This window comes from Bos javanicus, chromosome 8, assembly GCF_032452875.1.
Source record: "Bos javanicus breed banteng chromosome 8, ARS-OSU_banteng_1.0, whole genome shotgun sequence".
NCBI classification, from domain to species: Eukaryota; Metazoa; Chordata; class Mammalia; order Artiodactyla; family Bovidae; genus Bos; species Bos javanicus.
This window is the reverse complement of record NC_083875.1, coordinates 29,636,467-29,655,212: the sequence shown is the minus strand read 5'-3', so window position 1 is coordinate 29,655,212 and position 18,746 is coordinate 29,636,467. Positions and strand designations below refer to the sequence as shown.

Here is an 18,746-nt window from a genome sequence, read left to right as displayed (position 1 = left end):
AAATCAAAACCAAAAAGAGATACCATGTCACACCTGTCTGAATGACTATCATCAAAATGAACACAAATAAATGTTAGCAAGAATGTGGAGAAAAGCAAACCCTCCTTACATTGTTGGTGGGAATGTAAATTGGTGTAGCCACTGTGGAAAACAGTTTGAAGATTCCTCAAAAAAATAAAAATAAAACTACCATATGACCCAGCGACTACACTCCTGGGTATATATCCAAAGAAAATTAAAACACTAATTCAACAAGATACATGCACCCCAATGTTCATAGCAGCATTATTTACAACAATCAAGACATGGAAGCAAGTGTCCAAAAACTGATAAATAGATATAGAAGATGTGTACACACACACACACAAGATGGAATAATGGAATACTACTCAGCCATAAAAAATAAATTCTTGCCATTTGTAAACATGGATCGACTTGGAGAGTATTATGCTTGGTGAAATATGTCAGAAAGAGAAAGACAAATACTATATGACATTACTTATATATGGAATCTAAAGAATACTACAAACTAGTGAATATAAAGAAACAGATTCACAGATACAGAGAACAAACTAATAGTTACCAGTGGGGAAAAGGAAGCGGGCAGGGGCAAGATAGGGATAGGAGGTTGAAAGATACAAACTATTATATATAAAATAAACTGCAAGGATATATTATGCAGCACAAGGAATATAGCCAATATTTTATAATAACTATAAATGGAGTATAACCTTTAAAATTCTGAATCACCATGCTGTACACCTGAAACTCATGTAATACTATAAATCAGCTATAAATAAGACCATCTTACCAAGAAACAAACATTCAAGTGTACATCACACTACAATTAAATATCAGCAAAACAGGTGCTGTGTACATCTTTCACATGTAGACCAACCAGAAGACTTTAATTCTATCAAGTGTAATTTATTTAAATAATAATTCAATTGCACATTGTAGGTAAACCAGTAAATCAATATGAAAATAAAAAATCCCAAGAGTATCCAGCAACTTAAACACACATCTAATAATGCAGAGTATTCTATAAATACTAAGGAATGAAAAATAAAACACTGACTTTCAAGATGGGCTGATTTATTTGCACTTAAAAATACAGTTTCTAAGATGATATTTGTTTTCAAAAATGTCTTAATGTTAAATATAGGCTACAGGAACTGATGTCTTCATGTTGAAAATTTATATCTCACATCAGCATGAGCTTACACATCATAGATGATAACATTACACAAAATCAGCAAATGAACACCCATTTTGGAACACAGTTTTGACATTAAAAACATCAGAAGTTCACAGTTTTCTTCTTTCTTCTTGACTTATACTGATAAAATGCTTTTATACCTACAAGCCATTTCACTTTCTAATGCCAGATCCAATGCCTACTTGATCAGCAGATGGATGCTACTAAACACATTCCTCTTACCTAGAAGTCACACCTTCCATTTCTAAACATATTTTGCTCTGTAAAACTGTGACCACAGGGAATGGGGAAGACAGGATTTAAGTTCAAATGTAATGAGAAGAGAAAAAGTGAGGTAAAATGCTGAAAATGTTTACTAATAAAACATTACATTTTAAAGTACGTACAGGTAGGTTTGATGATTCAACAGGAAACCAACAGTGATTTGCAAAAACGCTATGGCCTGTAATTAAAATCCCCCTACATGTCAAGGTAACATGAAGGTTTTTTAGGTGACCAGATCTCTAGACAGATTTGTTTGTGCATTTTAAGTCAAAGCAAAATTTTCCAAGTGAAGTACCTACAAAATAAATTTGCTTTGGAAATAAGCCTCAGTAATAAAATAATACCTCTCACTTATTAAATATATATTTTGCCTTTACATATGATTCAGCAACTTACATCAAAAAATTCAAGAGTTCTATAAACATCTGCAAATAAATATTTTAAAACACTAGTATACAAATGAATCTGCTGGTATTCATTCAGGTGTTCGGATGTTGGCAGTTAGCAAAGGAAGAAAATTTTTAAATAAACTACTTAGCTATAAAATTCTCCCCTAACATAACACGAGAATGCAATACACTGTTGAGAATTAAGTAATTTTTCTGGATAGCACGTAACAGTGAAACACATGTGTTCTCCTTCCACAAATCTTAGTTACACAGAACCCAGTGGTACTGTCTTTGGAAGCCATTAAAGTAACAGCCTAAGATTTATAATGTTTACCATAATCTCTCTTTATGTGTAAATTACTTTCTTAAAGCACTATATAGGAAACATTTGTCCACTATGAAGAAAAAAATCACTTCAAGAAAAAAAGTGAACTAACAAAAATTATTTAAACTTTTTTTACTGTACCCAAAGTTGCCACCTGGACACTTGGCTCCAATAAAGACAAGAATGAATTAAAATGCATGACTCTAAAGCAGGGAGAGTCTTCCCTTGAAATGAGGAAGACCTTCCAGCACTTCAAAATAATGCAATTCCTTTAAAACTGAAATAAGCAATATTCTTTAACACGTTCATTTTATCTGGTTTCTCTGGTTTTCAGTTCTGTTACACTGAGACTAACTTTTTTCCCCCCTAAATGATGTAACACAAACTAAAAACTTAAAACTAATTTACTAAAAAAAATATTAAGTAGCAGTAAAACAAAAGCTCCCACTGGGATATACCAGCATCCCTTATATTCATCATTTAAATTACGTGTGTCTAAGAACTACTGGATTAACATATAAGGTACATTATATATTAATATGCAACTAGGTTTTACTTAATGAAGGTATTAAAGTACCTTTAGTTTTCCTATGAAATATCTCATCTGTAGGCACTGGTATACTCTCTTTATTAGTGAAATACAGTGAGGTGGCTGCTTTAATTTCCTCCATGCAGAGTCGTGTTATAGTATTACCACATTGACACATCTGTAAACTGGACAGAATGAAGGTTGGACTTCCTGTGAAGCTAGATCCACATTGTCCTATGGGATAGATCAGGCCAAGAACCTGCTCAGCCTTCTCAATCTACTACATAGCCCCTGTATCATTTCTTTTTGTGGTTACAAAATTATAAACAGACTGGAATGGACTTTAACATCAAGGTCAAACAGCTAACACTCAACACAGAAGTTATTACTCCTCAAGCTAAATTCTGGTGTGTCCTTTTCATTACACTTCAACATTCTAAAGTAACTAAATCTAAGGGATGTTTAAAAGACAAAACTACCAACAATGAGGAGCAGAAACAGGATTTTACAACAAGCAATCTAATAATATAAAGAAAAAATATGTAAATAATTGGTGTAGGGGAATGGAAAATGGGAGAAAACCCTGTACTCCTTCTGAAAGAACAGTATAGAATAATATTATCTATTTAATATTTGTAAGCTGTTTTCTTTGCCAACAAAGGTCCATCTAGTCAAGGCTATGGTTTTTCCTGTGGTCATGTATGGATGTGAGAGTTGGACTGTGAGGAAGGCTGAGTGCCGAAGACTTGATGCTTTTGAACTGTGGTGTTGGAGAAGACTCTCGAGAGTCCCTTGGACAGCAAGGAGATCTAACCAGTCCATTCTGAAGGAGATCAGCCCTGGGATTTCTTTGGAAGGAATGATGCTAAAGCTGAAACTCCAGTACTTTTACAACCTCATGCAAAGAGTTGACTTATTGGAAAAGACTCTGATGCTGGGAGGGACTGGGGGCAGGAGAAGGGGATGACAGAGGATGAGATGGCTGGATGGCATCACTGACTCAATGGACGTGAGTCTGAATGAACTCTGGGAGTTGGTGATGGACAGGGAGGCCTGGCGTGGTACGATTCATGGGGTTGCAAAGAGTCAGACACGACTGAGTGACTGGACTGAACTGAACTGAAGCTGTTTTCTATCTGCCTATTTATGTATCTGACCAAGAAATGTTTAGTCACTAAGTCATGTCCGACTCTTTGTGACCCCATGGACTGCAGTCTACCAGGCTCCTCTATCCATGGGATTTCCTACTGGAGTGGGTTGCCATTTCCTTCTCCAGGGGGCCTTCCCATTGGCAGGTGGATTCTTTGCCACTGAGTCACCAAGGAAGCCCCATAGGAAATGTCTAAAGAGCTTTAAAATATGTCAATTACATGTATGCATATCATTTAGGTATCATACACATATTAAACATAATAAGCAGCAAAAGACAAATACACATCTTTAAATAAACTATTTGCCAAATTATTCTCTAAATGGGTAACTAGTACCTAAAATTTTTAAAGGAGAATATTAGCCTAGCTGAGTCGATATTGAAACACTAATAATATAAGGAGATTGAAGTGGGTCACCCAAATCTTCAGAATAATGTTAATCCTAGAAAATATTTTAATCATATAATCTAACATCTTAAAAGTGAGAGTCTCTTCGTCTACAAACTAAGAGTTTGTGCTGTTACATCTCAAAAAATAAGGAATGTCTATAAAGTCAGATTAAGCTAATAATCCTAAAAATAAAATCTCTCAGTCTAGTATATAAGGAACTGAGGAAGGGAGAGAATAATAATGTTCAAACAGGCCAATGATCGATGACTATCTGCAGATGAAATATAATGAAATGAAGGTTTATGGGAACTTAAAACAGAAAAAGCAAACCTCACAGATACATATTTGAACCATGACAGGTGATTTAAGGTGATCACAGCAGGCAGCAGGTATAAGTCAGAACCCCAGGAAGCATGACAGGGGAAAGCATGTATAAATGAATGCTCCCTGACTCTCAGCATCATTCCAACATGTGCCAAGTTCCAAGTGCTCTATGGTGACATGTGGCCAGTGGCTACCATAACTGGAGAGCAGGACTGAAGGAGAAACAAGAGTGTTGAGAGGGTAGGGAGGTTACATTTTCTGAGATCCATTCCATGCCCTATGAATCACAAACTCTTAGGGCATCAGAATAGTCACTGGAGTCTTCATTATTTTAACTAAATGTATTTGAATTTATGATTTACAAATACGGATTAAGTAAGAAAAAACAGAAATACAAAAAAAATTAATGAAGAATTAATCAGAATGACAGAAATTTTTTCAGTTGACTATAAAGATCTTTTTGAACTTACTTTTAAAGTTCAAATGAAGAAAAATCTCTATTCAGAAACATCAACAGACTCGGTTTAAAGAATAGATGAGAAATGAAATCATAATGAATATTAACAGCAGCAGCTATTAGGGCCTATCACAATGTAACTGCCTCTAAAAGTAGCTTCAAAAGAGAAAACACTTACTTTTCTTTGAAAGGTGGTAACTTGTTCTTTACACAATCCCACTGATTTGAATCTGAACAAAGACTCACAGTGACCTCAAAGCTCAAACCATAAGCTTCCAGGTCAGGTAGGAATGATCATCACATAACTCTGCTAAACTCCTTTGCAAAATAGATGGTTACACCCTTGTATCGTTTCGATCATTAATAATCTTTGACACTGATTAATCTGGAATTCACCCACAACTTCTATGCACTGGTAGTAGAGACAAAGAATCAGTGAACCTCCTTTTCTTATATAACTTGAGACCTTCTTATACCCAGAAGCAGCAAAGAAATATTAAAACATATGTTCATATAAGAGCTGATACAGTTGATCTTCCATTGTCAAGCAGAAATCATGCTTTCCTTGCCACCAAAATTACAAAGGCTAATCCATTTAAGTCTTAAGTTTGTGTTTGTTAGTTGCTGAGTCATGTCTGACTCTTTGCAACCCCGTGGACTGGATTACAGCCCACCAGGTTCTTCTGTCCATGGAATTCTCTAGGCAAGGATATTGGAGTGGGTAGCCATTCCCTTCTCCAAGGGATCTGAAGTTTGCTGCTGCTGCTGCTAAGTCGCTTCAGTCGTGTCCGACTCTGTGCGACCCCATAGACGGCAGCCCACCAGGCTCCCCTTCCCTGGGATTCTCCAGGCAAGGATCTTAAATTTACATAAAGCCAATCTCTGGCTTTGCATTTAAAAAAACAAAAAATTTTAAGGCAATTATACCAAGAATTACACAAATTGCACCATCAGACACATTGGCAGCCCAACCTCCTTACAAATGCCCCTTAAAACAGCAGATAAAATATTGTCACTTCGGGACTCATTCTTCACAGAACACCCTGAGTCACAAAATAACTCTATAAATGCAGTATTAGCAGAGGTCACAGGAAACTAGTACGGCCATGGTATCTTGAACATGGCAGGAAACAGATGAATATTTGTAGCATTAATGACACTACAACATTTAAAAATCTATTGGATAGGTTAGCAGATAGGAAATAAAAATACAAATACAATAAGAACAAATAACAAAGGAAAAATCTTAATTGGAGATATGAATTCTTTATATTTGTTCTGGTAATGCTGAGTTAAAACAAAAATAACCTCCAATAACTTAAACCATTTCCATTTTACATCAGAAACAGCATTTTTTTTAACTTACTTTTGCTTTGACTCATAGCTTCTCACAAAAGCAATAAGAGATTTTTTTTTAATTAAAAAAAATTAATGCTACCAAAGCTCTTCTAAGGAATTTGGAAACTTTTTTCCCAAGTAATATTTAAAGAAATTGTTCAACAGATTTTCCACTACTAATTGTAATGGCAGTTAATTTATTTCCTCTTTTGTCTGGTCCTCACGTAAAGTTTTATAATTCATATTAATAGCATGTGAGGAAATCTACCACCTATATTATCTGAAAGGGTGGTACTCTGACTATAGTTGAATTCATCATTTTCCATTGGAAATACATCCTCGGTATTGGCCAAGAATTAGTACGGTGAAGAAAATAAGATCAAATACCTGCTGGATACAGGCTCTTAGGCGTGCGTGCATGTGTGTGAAGTCATTTCTGTCATGTCCAATTCTTTGTGACCCTATGGACTGTAGCCCGCCAGGCTCCTCTGTCCATGGGATTCTCCAGGCAAGAAATACTGGAGCTGGGTTGCCAAGCCCTCCTCCAGGGATCTTCCCAACCCACAGATCGAATCCACGTCTCTTACGTCTCCTGCATTGGCAGGTGGGTTCTTTACCGCTAGGGCCACCTGGGAAGCCCAGAGGCTCTTATAATAGGAAATAAACATCAAGGCGCAAATTCACAATGTGAGCTCATGTCAGTGCTAAACACTGAATAAATCCGAATTTGTTTGAATCTCCACGCTTCTTTCATTTTACATCAGAGACCACAGACTCAGCCAATACTTTAGTTTTGATACTGTAATCTGTACATAAAAATCGTAACTATTACAACTCGTATTCACAAAGCCTTTCAATTTACCAAAAAAGCTATCACGCACATTATTCCACTGAGCCCTCACAAACACCAAGCTCTGTGTTGCTATCTCCACTGGGGCAACTGAGTCCTAGAAAGGGCTGATGACTTGTTCCGTGTTGAGGAACTATTAACTAACAGAGCAGGGCTCCTGACTGCCAGTCAGGGGCTGTTTTTGTTCAACTGCAGAGGCTTCCAGGACAAGGTATTCATCCTAACAAAAATAAGACAAAATCCTGATTCATCGATTCATAAATCGTTTTTTGTCGCTCTGTATGCAATCTTGTCCTGAGCCGCTGTATATACATATTGGAGAGCTGGGGTGGGGGTGTGGGGCTGGAGGCAGTGGTGATTGTAAAATAACACGCACACCAAGTGGGAATGGTTTGGATTAAACATTTTAACATCGGTTGCTGAAAATAAATACCTAAGACACAGACCTACAATTATAAAACTGAAAGAGACCTTGGAAGTCATCTGTTCTTTCTCCATTTCACAGATGAGGAAAATACGGTGACGGAGAGAGGCCGAAACTCCCTAAAGGTCACCCTGGTAACTGCTGACAGCAGAGCCAGCACCATACAGTCAGGCTCTCTTCCACTCTATGCCCTGATTGTGTCTGCAAATTAAAGGACTAAGCACAGTCCAGATATTTACAAGGAAACATCACAGTGCTAGGAAGATTAGAAAACTAGACCTCACACCAACATTATGAGTGTAAAAATTATTGATATCATTTAAAGCAGCAGGAACTTTATAAGAAAAATAATCAATGTATATTTTTTAGCTCTCATGGATAAGGTTGAGAATAATCCAAAATATAAATTTTCCCTTTAGATACATGGAGTTTTCTGAGTTTTGTTATAATAATGATAGACTTAAGTACATTCAAAAACAGGACAGTCTCTCAAAAATGCCACCACCTTTAACTTACATGAAGAATAAAAAATAATAACATCTCATCTTTTCTAGATACAGGTCTTTCAACCAATTACCTACGTTCCCTGTCCTGTTCACACCCATTACTTGTCTTTTTCAGGAGTTTTCTGAAAAAGATTAAGCTATTTTGAATGTAGGTTTTTCTTATTTTCTTTCTGAAACTTAAATTCTAGGCAACAAACTATCTCTGAAGTTTAACTGCCCAACAAATCTAAATATGGCTCAGGTTATAAGCCATTTACTACCTACATGATATTCATTTCCACATTTAAAAAAATAAATAATCTATTTAGACTTTATTGTACCTGTGAGTCCTTTAAAAGACTTCTTCACTCTCCAATTCAAATTAATTTGAAATTCCTTTTGAAGATGCAAAATATAAGAGTTTTCAAGATATTACTGATCATCATTCCATAGAGAAAAAAAAAAACACTTAAGTAGACCAAGAATAAACCACACAAATTATAGAAAATATTGACAGTAAAATTAGTTTTTTGTCTCTCATTCACAAGATCATTTTTCCACTTTAATACAAGGCCTAATCTATAGTATACGCCGGTATGAATTGAGAGAAAAGTCCATCCTTCATGTTCTGATCAATCTGAAGACGATTTTTTCCAGAGGTGAAGAGCTGCCTGAATTCTGAAGTGTAGTCTTGACTCCAGCGAGTAATCTTTGTAGTTATTTCTAAAGACAGAAAACAATAAAATTTTAATGTCAAAATTCCTTTATAAACCAGGGTACCACCACCCTCCTCTCCTTCTTCTCACCTTCATTCTTTATTTACTCTCAAACATCACTATGCATAACAGTGGATTTTGTTAAAATGCAGATTCTGTTCCTGGGTGGAGGGGGGGATGACAATATTCTGTATTTCTAGAAGTTTCCAGGTGGTGGTCTAAAAATCCTACTTTGAAGAGCAAGGTTTGTACTTCTCCCAAACAGCAAGAAGGTTATGCTGAGGACTTAAAAAAATTTGTGAACTATTTTTAAATAGCTGATCTCCTTTTCTAAACTGGAAATTTTAGGCAACCTCGTATAAACAAGGTGAATATGATCATTCACCCCCTCAAAAAAAAATTTAAGTTAAATACACACACACACACACACACTCATGAAAGAACACTGACAACAAAATTACTTACTCCAATTCTCACAGGCAAATGTCAATGGTTTAGTCAATAATTATGATGTGACAATGTCAGGAGGGGAATTAGAAATTCACAGATTACTTTAAAACTTCACGTATATCATCCGCACTGACTTCTCTTTGCTAGAATTGTTCAGACTCAGAAAAATGGAGTGGCTTGGATCTTGGGCTCTACTCTCACACACACCACCTTGGCCCATGGGAGAGTTATATCTTTCTCTGCAGTGGCATTCACTTCTTTCTACAGCCCTTTATGTTATACAGGTCTAAAGGTTACTTACTGGTAACCTTGCTAAGGGTTATTATTCATAAGCTAAACCAACATCTTACTAGAATTTCAAAGGATGTAATTGAGTACTTCCCTAATTAACCTGGGCAGCTTTGCAAAGCTCCTACTGTACAAGGAGAACTGCAGATAATCAACAGTCTTGAAATTATTGGGAAGTTTGTCTATGTTGACATCACTAGCACTGTCTTGAGTTAGTGTTGACTTTTTGATCACTGCTGGTCTTTCTCTTTCTCAGTGAATTACTGGTCTTTTATTTTCATTGCTATATATTTGCCTTATGTATTACTTGAAAGTGAAAGCTGCTCAGTCTTGTCCAACTCTCTGCAACCCCATGGACTGTAGCCTGCCAGGCTCCTCTGTCCATGGAATTCTCTAGGCCAGAATACTGGAGTGGGTAGCCATTTCCTTCTCCAGGAGATCTTCTGAACCCAGGTATCAAACCCCAGACTCCCGCATTGCAGGCGGATTCTTTACCGTTTGATAACACTAAATATGTCCACATGATAAATACTTAGAAACAGTACTTTTAGTCCCAAATTTTCTAATGGCTAGATTTGAAGATACATGAACGTTAGCTGAAATGGCAGTCATACTCACTCTCAAGAAACTAACTTTAAAAGTGACTTTCTCATATCTCTAGGTTAATAAAATAAAAAAGTGGAATGGCTGACTCCACTTTCTCACTTTACTTGTCCAAGTTGCTGATGATCTTCATGCTGCCAAATTCAGCAGCCACTTCTCTGGTCTCACCTTGCTTGACCTCTTGGCAACCATCTTCACAGCCTCCCACTCTTCTTTTGAAACATTTTGTTCACTTGGCTCTCCAGGATGTCATCCTAACTCATGGCCACTTCTTAATCTTACTATTTAATCTCTAAAATAACTGCATAGCTCAAGGCTCTGTGCTGGATCTCCTCTAGCTGTATCCCCAAATGACCCCACCACAGTTTTAAATATCACTGTCTCTGTCCTGGTGACATTCAAATATCTACAACTGGCCTTGACCTTTACACTGAACTACATGCTCATATAAATGACTGTAAATTCACCATCTCCATATGAATACCTATAGGCACCTCAAAATAACAGAGTCCAAACAGAAACATGTTTTTTTTTTCCTCTCTTCAACCCTGCTTCTCTAAGTATTCCCCATTTCAGTAAAGCATCGTTATCAACCTAGTATCTTGATACCCTCCCCCTCCTATCCCCAGCCAGGAATGCTCCTCATCCAGTCTTCTGGTGACAGATCTTCTCAGGACTGGCTTTAATTATGCTAATCTCAGCTACATAGCACCTCCTCAAGGAAACCTTTCAGAATTAACAGTCTAAAGTAATACCCAGGTACCTTGTATCATATCATAAATCTCAATGAAGCATAAATCATTGCTATTTTTCTTATCTGTGTATTTACCAATACTCCACAATTTAGAAAGCAGAAACATTGCCTGTTGATGCACAGTTGTTTGTCTAGAACCTTCTCTAGTGTCTGGCACATAATAGGTACTCAGTGAATACTTGCTAAATTTAAGGAAATGAACAAACCAATGAGTTATTAAGCTAGTTATGACCTAGAGCTATCACGCATTCTTTCTCCACGGCAGGTAGTGTTCAAAGCAAGCAGACCGCAGGATTTGTGTCCCCAGTAAATGAACCACGATCACAGGAAATCTGAGCACCACTGTCCACCAGGATTGATAAAGTGCTATGAAATTGCCACAATAGCCAGAAAGAAGAAAGAGTCAGGAAGATTCAAAGGGCTTCTTCAAATGAGAGGCTTTTTAATGAAATGAGAGAGATGGTGGAATATACCAAAGGTCAGCAAACTATAACCAAAATTATGGCCAACTCTGGCACACTCATTTATTTACATATTGTCTTCTATGGCCACTTTCAATACTACTGAGTACTTACAATGGAGACCCTCTACTACAAAGCCAAAAGTGTTAACTGGCCCTTTACAGAAAAAGTTTTCTGACCCCTGATACAGAAGAGAATAGGTTAGAAATCTGTCCTGTAGGTACCCCCAAATCACAACATTTGTAAACAGTCATAGGGTCAGGCATTAAGAAGCTTGAAAATTGCACAATTCTAACAAAAGCCACAAGTAGAAATTAAGCATAAATTAGCAAAGGTAATATAATGAATAATTTTTCATTAATACGTTCATTTTTAAGTGTATCAAGTTATTGCTGTTGTAAAAATAGTATTGATATTCCCGACTCCATAGCAGTCAAGGAAAGCTGCCGTTACCACTTACCTTGCAGTTTCTAGGACCTTTATGGCCTTGTCAATTTCTCCTTGGTTTTTATACAAAAATGCCAATTCAAATAGAGTAAATGGCACTAGGTAGTGGTCATACTTCAGTAGCTTTTCACTAAAAGAGTGAATGAAAAGTAATTAAATCTCCACAGAAGAAAGAACATATCATTCTTTTTTCAACATATATATTTTTCCCCATTCTTATGAAAATAGGTATAGCACTAAGTCTATTACTAGAGAAAAGCTGTCATTATACAGTTAAAGAATATAATAAACCATGGCAATAAACAGTATGCTTTTAATATATTCCTTTTTTTTTTGGTCTCACTCTATGGCATACAGGATCTTAGTTCCCCAATCAGGGAAAATTTAACTCATGCCCCTGCAGTGGAAGCACAAAGTCCTAACCACTGGAGCACCAGGGATTTCCTCTGTCACTCTCATTTTATCCCTTAGTCTAAATCCAGCACTGCACATTGTTTCCTGCCTTTTCACATAGACATTATCCTAGAAAGGACAAGATCATGAACATGTTCAGAAGTGACTCCATTTAGAAAATGACTCCACTTGTTTTTCACCAAGGTTTAACTCTCTTTACACTGTTTGTCTTATAATGCTTCAAAATGTCAAGAAAGAAGGGGCCGACACTTCCGTTTACAGCAGTATTATGGAAATTATCTGACTTCCCAATATCTAGAAGCGCTGAAACAAATAAGAGCAACACCCCTTTAAAAGGAGAGCTCAGCTCACAAGAACATAAGGAAGACTCTCAAACCAAAAACAAAACCAGAACTCTAATTGTGTTGAAGATGCCAAAGTACTCCTGGGTCTGTCTCAGCCAAGGCTTTGTGTCTCTCTGTCCACACAGGAGGTGAGACCTTGGGTCCACATAATATGTAGAGCAGGGGCTGAGACCACTATGTAAAGCTGGGGCCCAGCTCCATCAGAGAAAGGGTAGACGACGCACTCGTGAAAGGGTAGAGAACCCACTCGTGGCACAGGAGGAAGCCAAGGGCAGTTGGCTCTGTGGCCTACACTCTGTGCTCAGTTGCTTCAGTCGTGTCTGACTCTGCAACCCTATGGACTATAGACCATCAGGCTCCTCCACTCATGGGATTCTCCAGGCAAGAATACTGGAATGGCTTGCCGTGCCCTTCCCCAGGGGATCTTTCTGACCCAGGGATCAAACCCACGTCTCTTATGTCTTCGGCATTGGCAGGTGGGTTCTTAACCCCTAGCGCCATCTGGGAAGACTGGCCTATTCTCTAGGTAGGAAGAAAAAAGCAAATCCCTTAAGAAATTAATAATCAATGGGCCTGTCCTCACCTGAACATGCAATTCAAATTTATGTGGCCCAAATGATCCAAGAACCTCTAAGCAACAAAATTAACATGAAAGTCATCCAGGCTGAGAAAAGCCTTTGGGGCATCTGGCAGAAATAAAAGCACAGTGCTTAGAAAGAGACTCTTCCTCAGTCCTAGCCTCACTGGAGTCTCAAGACAAAACTCATTGAAGTTGAGTTCACAATCCAAAACTATAAAACACACCAGCAAACTATCCACTATGAGATTCAAAAGACACAACAAATAGCCCAAATAAGTCATCCTTTTGATCCTAATAAAAATGTCAATAAGAGGGAGCTCAATGGATACTTCTCTAACAAATTTACTAAAGACAGCATGTTATTAATTTGAGAAATAGACACTGAGTCTTTCCTCTTCTTATAAGGACAGCAGTCCTCCTACATTCTCAGAAAATATGGTCAGAAGAGGAGGATCAGTAGTTATAGATGGGAAAGCACATGATATCAAACAGAAGACGTCAAGCAGAAGTCTGTGGCTGTGACTTATTTGGTATACAGAATGGTTTCCAAAAAATTGAGCCAAGCTTTAAAAATCAGAAGATGTTACATAAAATTCAGATTCCAGGCTTTCAATGATAAATTGTAGGCATTATTACTAGTGGGCCCACACTGTCAAGAAAAATAATCAATTTGAGTTCAGGAGTGGCGGTACTCTTTAGAGAGACCACACAATATCCCTGATCTGCAGTGCCTTCTAATCCACATTCCCACCATCACTCAGAAAGGTTACTTGTCTGGCCCCTGTAGACAACTGCATCTGTGAATCCAGATGCAGAGAAGAGGGCCAGGCAACAGAACCTTGATCAACTCTCTAATTAGCAAAGGAGCAGGACATCATCATCAGTGCTACTGAGGGGATAATAATCATTCATCCTAGAAAAATGCCCCTTGCCAAAAGAGAAGCTGTTATAGCATTTATCACAGTTGTTCTTTCCTGCCAAATTATCATTACAATGATGGTTAGTCTGTTTATTCAACTCTGAAACCCTAGGATTCAGGATCACAGTTTCTGGCACATAGTGGGTACTCAAATATTGGTAGAATAAATGAATGACAGACAAATGCACAAATCAAAAAAAGTATCAGATGTTCAGTACGTTACTGCCAAAATTTAGACAGACACCTGTCAGCTTGGCTGTAAATTTAGCTTTCGTGAGTCACCTTGAAACACCATGTGGAAAAGCATAAAGCCATGTTCACTTAGGTTATCATTTCTTTCTCAGAGAATAAAGAAAACATTACTGGATTCTCTTTCTGACAACACCAAGTGAAAAAAGGTTAGCAGCAGAGACAAAAGCATCACTTTCTCACAGCGATTCCCCAGAAACCGCGATTTGCACTCAAGCTGGTTTCATCGTCTGCTTTTACCTTTGGATAATATGATTGAAGCACAGTTCTGCTTGCAAGGGCCGCTGTAGGTTCTTCAGGCAGCATCCTTTGAGCAGTTTCACTAGACAGTCATCATCGACAGAGTAGTCGCTGGAGTCTTGAAGCAAAACACATACAGTTTACTCACAAAAACAAAAAATAGCCTACTTAAGAGGCAGCACTAACAGCTATTAGGTTTCAGAGGGATCATTTAAAAATTTAAAAATATATATGTTTAGCATTTTTATGCCTCACTAAATTCAATGAAAATACTTCAAATGAAAAGAATATCAAGGTTAATACTACAACACACCATTTGATTAAGGGGTTTACTCTAGCCTTTTTTCACTTTATCACTCTCACCACTCAAAAAGTTTTTTTAGGTGCTCGCCTCTGAGTTAAGTGACCTTAGGTAAAATAATAGTAAGTTTGAACTGTAAATAAAGTAAGAGCTTTATTAATTTAGTGAAAGGTAAAGCAGTGAGGAGCAAGCAGGCAGCCTCTTCCTGTGGCTCCGGCCCCTAATCGGGCTGGCTTCGTGTGAAAGAGGGTAACGCTTCCATGTGGAGAAGCAGATGGCCTTCTCCCCATTAAAAATGCAGGAAGGAGAACACCCTCCCCAGATCATTATGTTTACAGCTTACCAGTTCTCCCAGGTTAGGTGCTTTGGGGGATGAAATTATGTCATAAAATTAGACAAAATGGTTCTGAAATACAGGTAAAGCACCTCAAATCCCCACAAACTTCTAACTGCATGAAGCTAACACAGAGGATCTTCTTTCAGGACATTTTTCCTTTTGAAAGTGACTCTACCTTCTATAGCCCAAGGCTAATACATATTAACAGAAGCAACCATATCGTGCGTGACATCTATCTGACAAAGGTGGCCATTTCACATCTATACCACTTATGAATTTGGGTTTTTCTTTTTTGCAAGTTAAGTAGAAATAAGAAATCATTCCAAGACAGACTGATTATTTATACATTTCAGGCTGTGACAACACAGGTGGGAAGGGACAAAAAACCAAAATGATGAGGCTTTGAGAGTCCTTCATACTGAAATACTCTTGCTTTCAGTACAAATATCAGAAATCACCATTAACGCATGCTGGTGTTTTAATCAGTAAACAGCTTGTCTATGGGAGGTTAAGGATGCTACTCAACCAAGTCAAAGAAGGTTGCTTTATTTCTAGGTGCCGAAGATAGCTGATAATGATCCCTCACTTCCAAGATCCGACAAGTTATTCACTATGAAAATCACAAATATCAATACCACATTACCTTCCCTACTAAAGACCATCCCCCCACTCAAAAAACAATCTATTTATGCTTCTAATCAACAAACCAGATTGGGGCTATGTTTAGGATCTATGGCTGATTGAATCCGCGAATGAGGAATCTGTGGATACAGAGGGCAGAGTATGGAACTTGAGCATCCAAAGACTGTGGTATCGACAGTGAAGCTTGGAATCAATTCCAAGTGGAAAATAAGGGGAAACCATATACAAAGGTCTCACTCAGTGGTGGTGTGTATTAGTCTATACTACAAAGGACGGACATTCAAACATTAGAATTTATTCCATCTAATTTGCAAATATGTGGCATTTAATGAAAAATGGCCAGATTAGTTCCACAAAAATAAATATTAGTAAATTTGTTCAAAAGCCTTAAAAATTTTACTGAACTGCAATTTTCTGAAACCCATTTTTTGAAGAAAATTTTTATGGAGCTTTATCTCAGTTAAATTTTAAAATGACGTGGCTTTACATTGAGTTTCCAAACAGATTTAAAAAAAGAAAAGAAAATTACCACTTCAGTATTCTTGCCTTGAGAACCCCAGAACAGTATGAAAAGGCAAAAATGATAGGATACTATCAGTGGAGAAATAACTCCAGAAAGAATGAAGGGATGGAGCCAAAGCAAAAACAATACCCAGCTGTGGATGTGACTGGTGATAGAAGCAAGGTCCAATGCTGTAAAGAGCATATTGCCAACATTCTAGGAATCAGCAAACTGAAATGGACTGGAATGGATGAATTTAGCTCAGATGACCATTATATCTACTACTGCGGGCAGAATCCCTCAGAAGAAATGGAGTGGCCAGCATGGTCAATTGCAGTACTTGGATGCAATCTCAAAAATGACAGAATGATCTCTGTTCATTTCCAAGGCAAACCATTCAACATCACAGTAATCCAAGTCTATGCCCCAACCAGTAACGCTGAAGAAGCTGAAGTTGAACAGTTCTATGAAGACCTACAAGACTTTTTAGAACTTACACCCAAAAAAGATGTCCTTTTCATTATAGGAGGAATACGGAATGAAGCTACTGGTCATGGTCAACACCAAAATCAGATTGATTATATTCTCTCAGGAACTCCTTATTGCCAAATTCAGACTGAAATTGATAGGGAAAACCACTAGACCATTCAGGTATGACCTAAATCAAATCCCTTATGATTATACAGTGGAAGTGAGAAATAGATTTAAGGGCCTAGATCTGATAGACAGAGTGCCTGATGAACTATGGAATGAGGTTCGTGACATTGTACACCATGGAAAAGAAATGCACAAATAGGCCTTACAAATAGCTATGAAAAGACCCAAAGGAAAGATATAAACATCTGAATGCAGAGTTCCAAAGAATAGCAAGAAGAGATAAGAAAGCCCTCTTCAGTGATCAATGCAAAAAAATAGAGGAAAACAACAGAATGGGAAAGACTAGAGATCTCTTCAAGAAAATCAGAGATACCAAAGGAACATTTCATGCAAAGATGGACTCGATAAAGGACAGAAATGGTATGGACCTAACAGAAGCAGAAGATATTAAGAAGAAATGGCAAGAATACACAGAAGAACTGTACAAAAAAGATCTTCACAATCCAGATAATCACGATGGTGTGACCACTGACCTAGAGCCAGACATCCTGGAATGTGAAGTCAAGTGGGCCTTAGAAAGCATCACTACGAACAAAGCTAGTGGAGGTGATGGGATTCCAGTTGAGCTACTCCAAATCCTGAAAGATGATGCTGTGAAAGTGCTGCACTCAATATGCCAGCAAATCTGGAAAACTCAGCAGTGGCCTCAGGACTGGAAAAGGTCAGTTTCATTCAATCCCAAAGAAAGGCAATGCCAAAGAATGCTCAAACTACCGCACAATTGCACTCATCTCACATGCTAGTAAAGTAATGCTCAAGGTTCTCCAAGCCAGGCTTCAGCAATATGTGAACTGTGAACTTCCTGATGTGCAATCTGGTTTTAGAAAAGGCAGAGGAACCAGAGATCAAATTGCCAACATCTGCTGGATCATGGATTCCAGAAAACATCTATTTCTGCTTTATTGAGTTAGAACTGGACATGGAACAACAGACTGGTTCCAAATAGGAAAAGGAGTTCATCAAGGCTGTATGTTGTCACCCTGTTTATTTAACTTATATGCAGAGTACATCATGAGAAACGCTGACTGGAAGAAACACAAGCTGGAATCAAGATTGCTGGGAGAAATATCAATAACCTCAGATATGCAGATAACACCACCCTGATGGCAGAAGTGTTGGCTTAAAGCTCAACATTCAGAAAACGAAGATCATGGCATCTGGTCCCATCACTTCTTGGGAAATAGATGGGGAAACAGTGGAAACAGTGTCAGACTTTATTTTTCAGGGCTCCAAAATCACTACAGATGGTGACTGCAGCCATGAAATTAAAAGACGCTTATTCCTTGGAAGGAAAGTTATGACCAACCTAGATAGCATATTCAAAAGCAGAGACATTACTTTGCCAACAAAGGTCCGTCTAGTCAAGGCTATGGTTTTTCCCGTGGTCATTTACGGATGTGAGAGTTGGACTGCAAAGAAGGCTGAGCGCCGAAGAATTGCTGCTTTTGAAGTGTGGTGTTGGAGAAGACTCTGAGAGTCCCTTGGACTGCAAGGAGATCCAACCAGTCCATTCTGAAGGAGATCAGCCCTGGGATTTCTTTGGAAGGAATGATGCTAAAGCTGAAACTCCTGTACTTTGGCCACCTCATGTGAAGAGTTGACTCATTGGAAAGACTCTGAGCTGGATGGGCCTCAGATGGAAAATGAACTAGTTGGTGATGAAAACAGTATGTCAGTTCCTTAAAAAATTAAAAATA

At 37.9% G+C, this 18,746-nt stretch overlaps 1 protein-coding gene across 5 annotated transcripts in view; it reads right to left on the bottom strand.

The window, feature by feature from the left end:
• Positions 1-1,078: 1,078 nt before the first annotated feature.
• TTC39B (tetratricopeptide repeat domain 39B) overlaps positions 1,079-18,746 on the bottom strand; it is a 154,961-nt gene continuing 137,293 nt past the window's right edge. For all 5 annotated transcript variants that reach the window (XM_061425255.1, XM_061425256.1, XM_061425254.1 and 2 more), the window contains 3 exons: positions 14,611-14,728; positions 11,878-11,994; positions 1,079-8,868 (listed from right to left, as the gene is read on the bottom strand). In XM_061425255.1, coding sequence (XP_061281239.1) covers positions 8,778-8,868; positions 11,878-11,994; positions 14,611-14,728 — 326 coding nt within the window. In that variant the 3' untranslated portion in view covers positions 1,079-8,777. The remainder of the gene's footprint in view (positions 8,869-11,877; positions 11,995-14,610; positions 14,729-18,746) is intronic.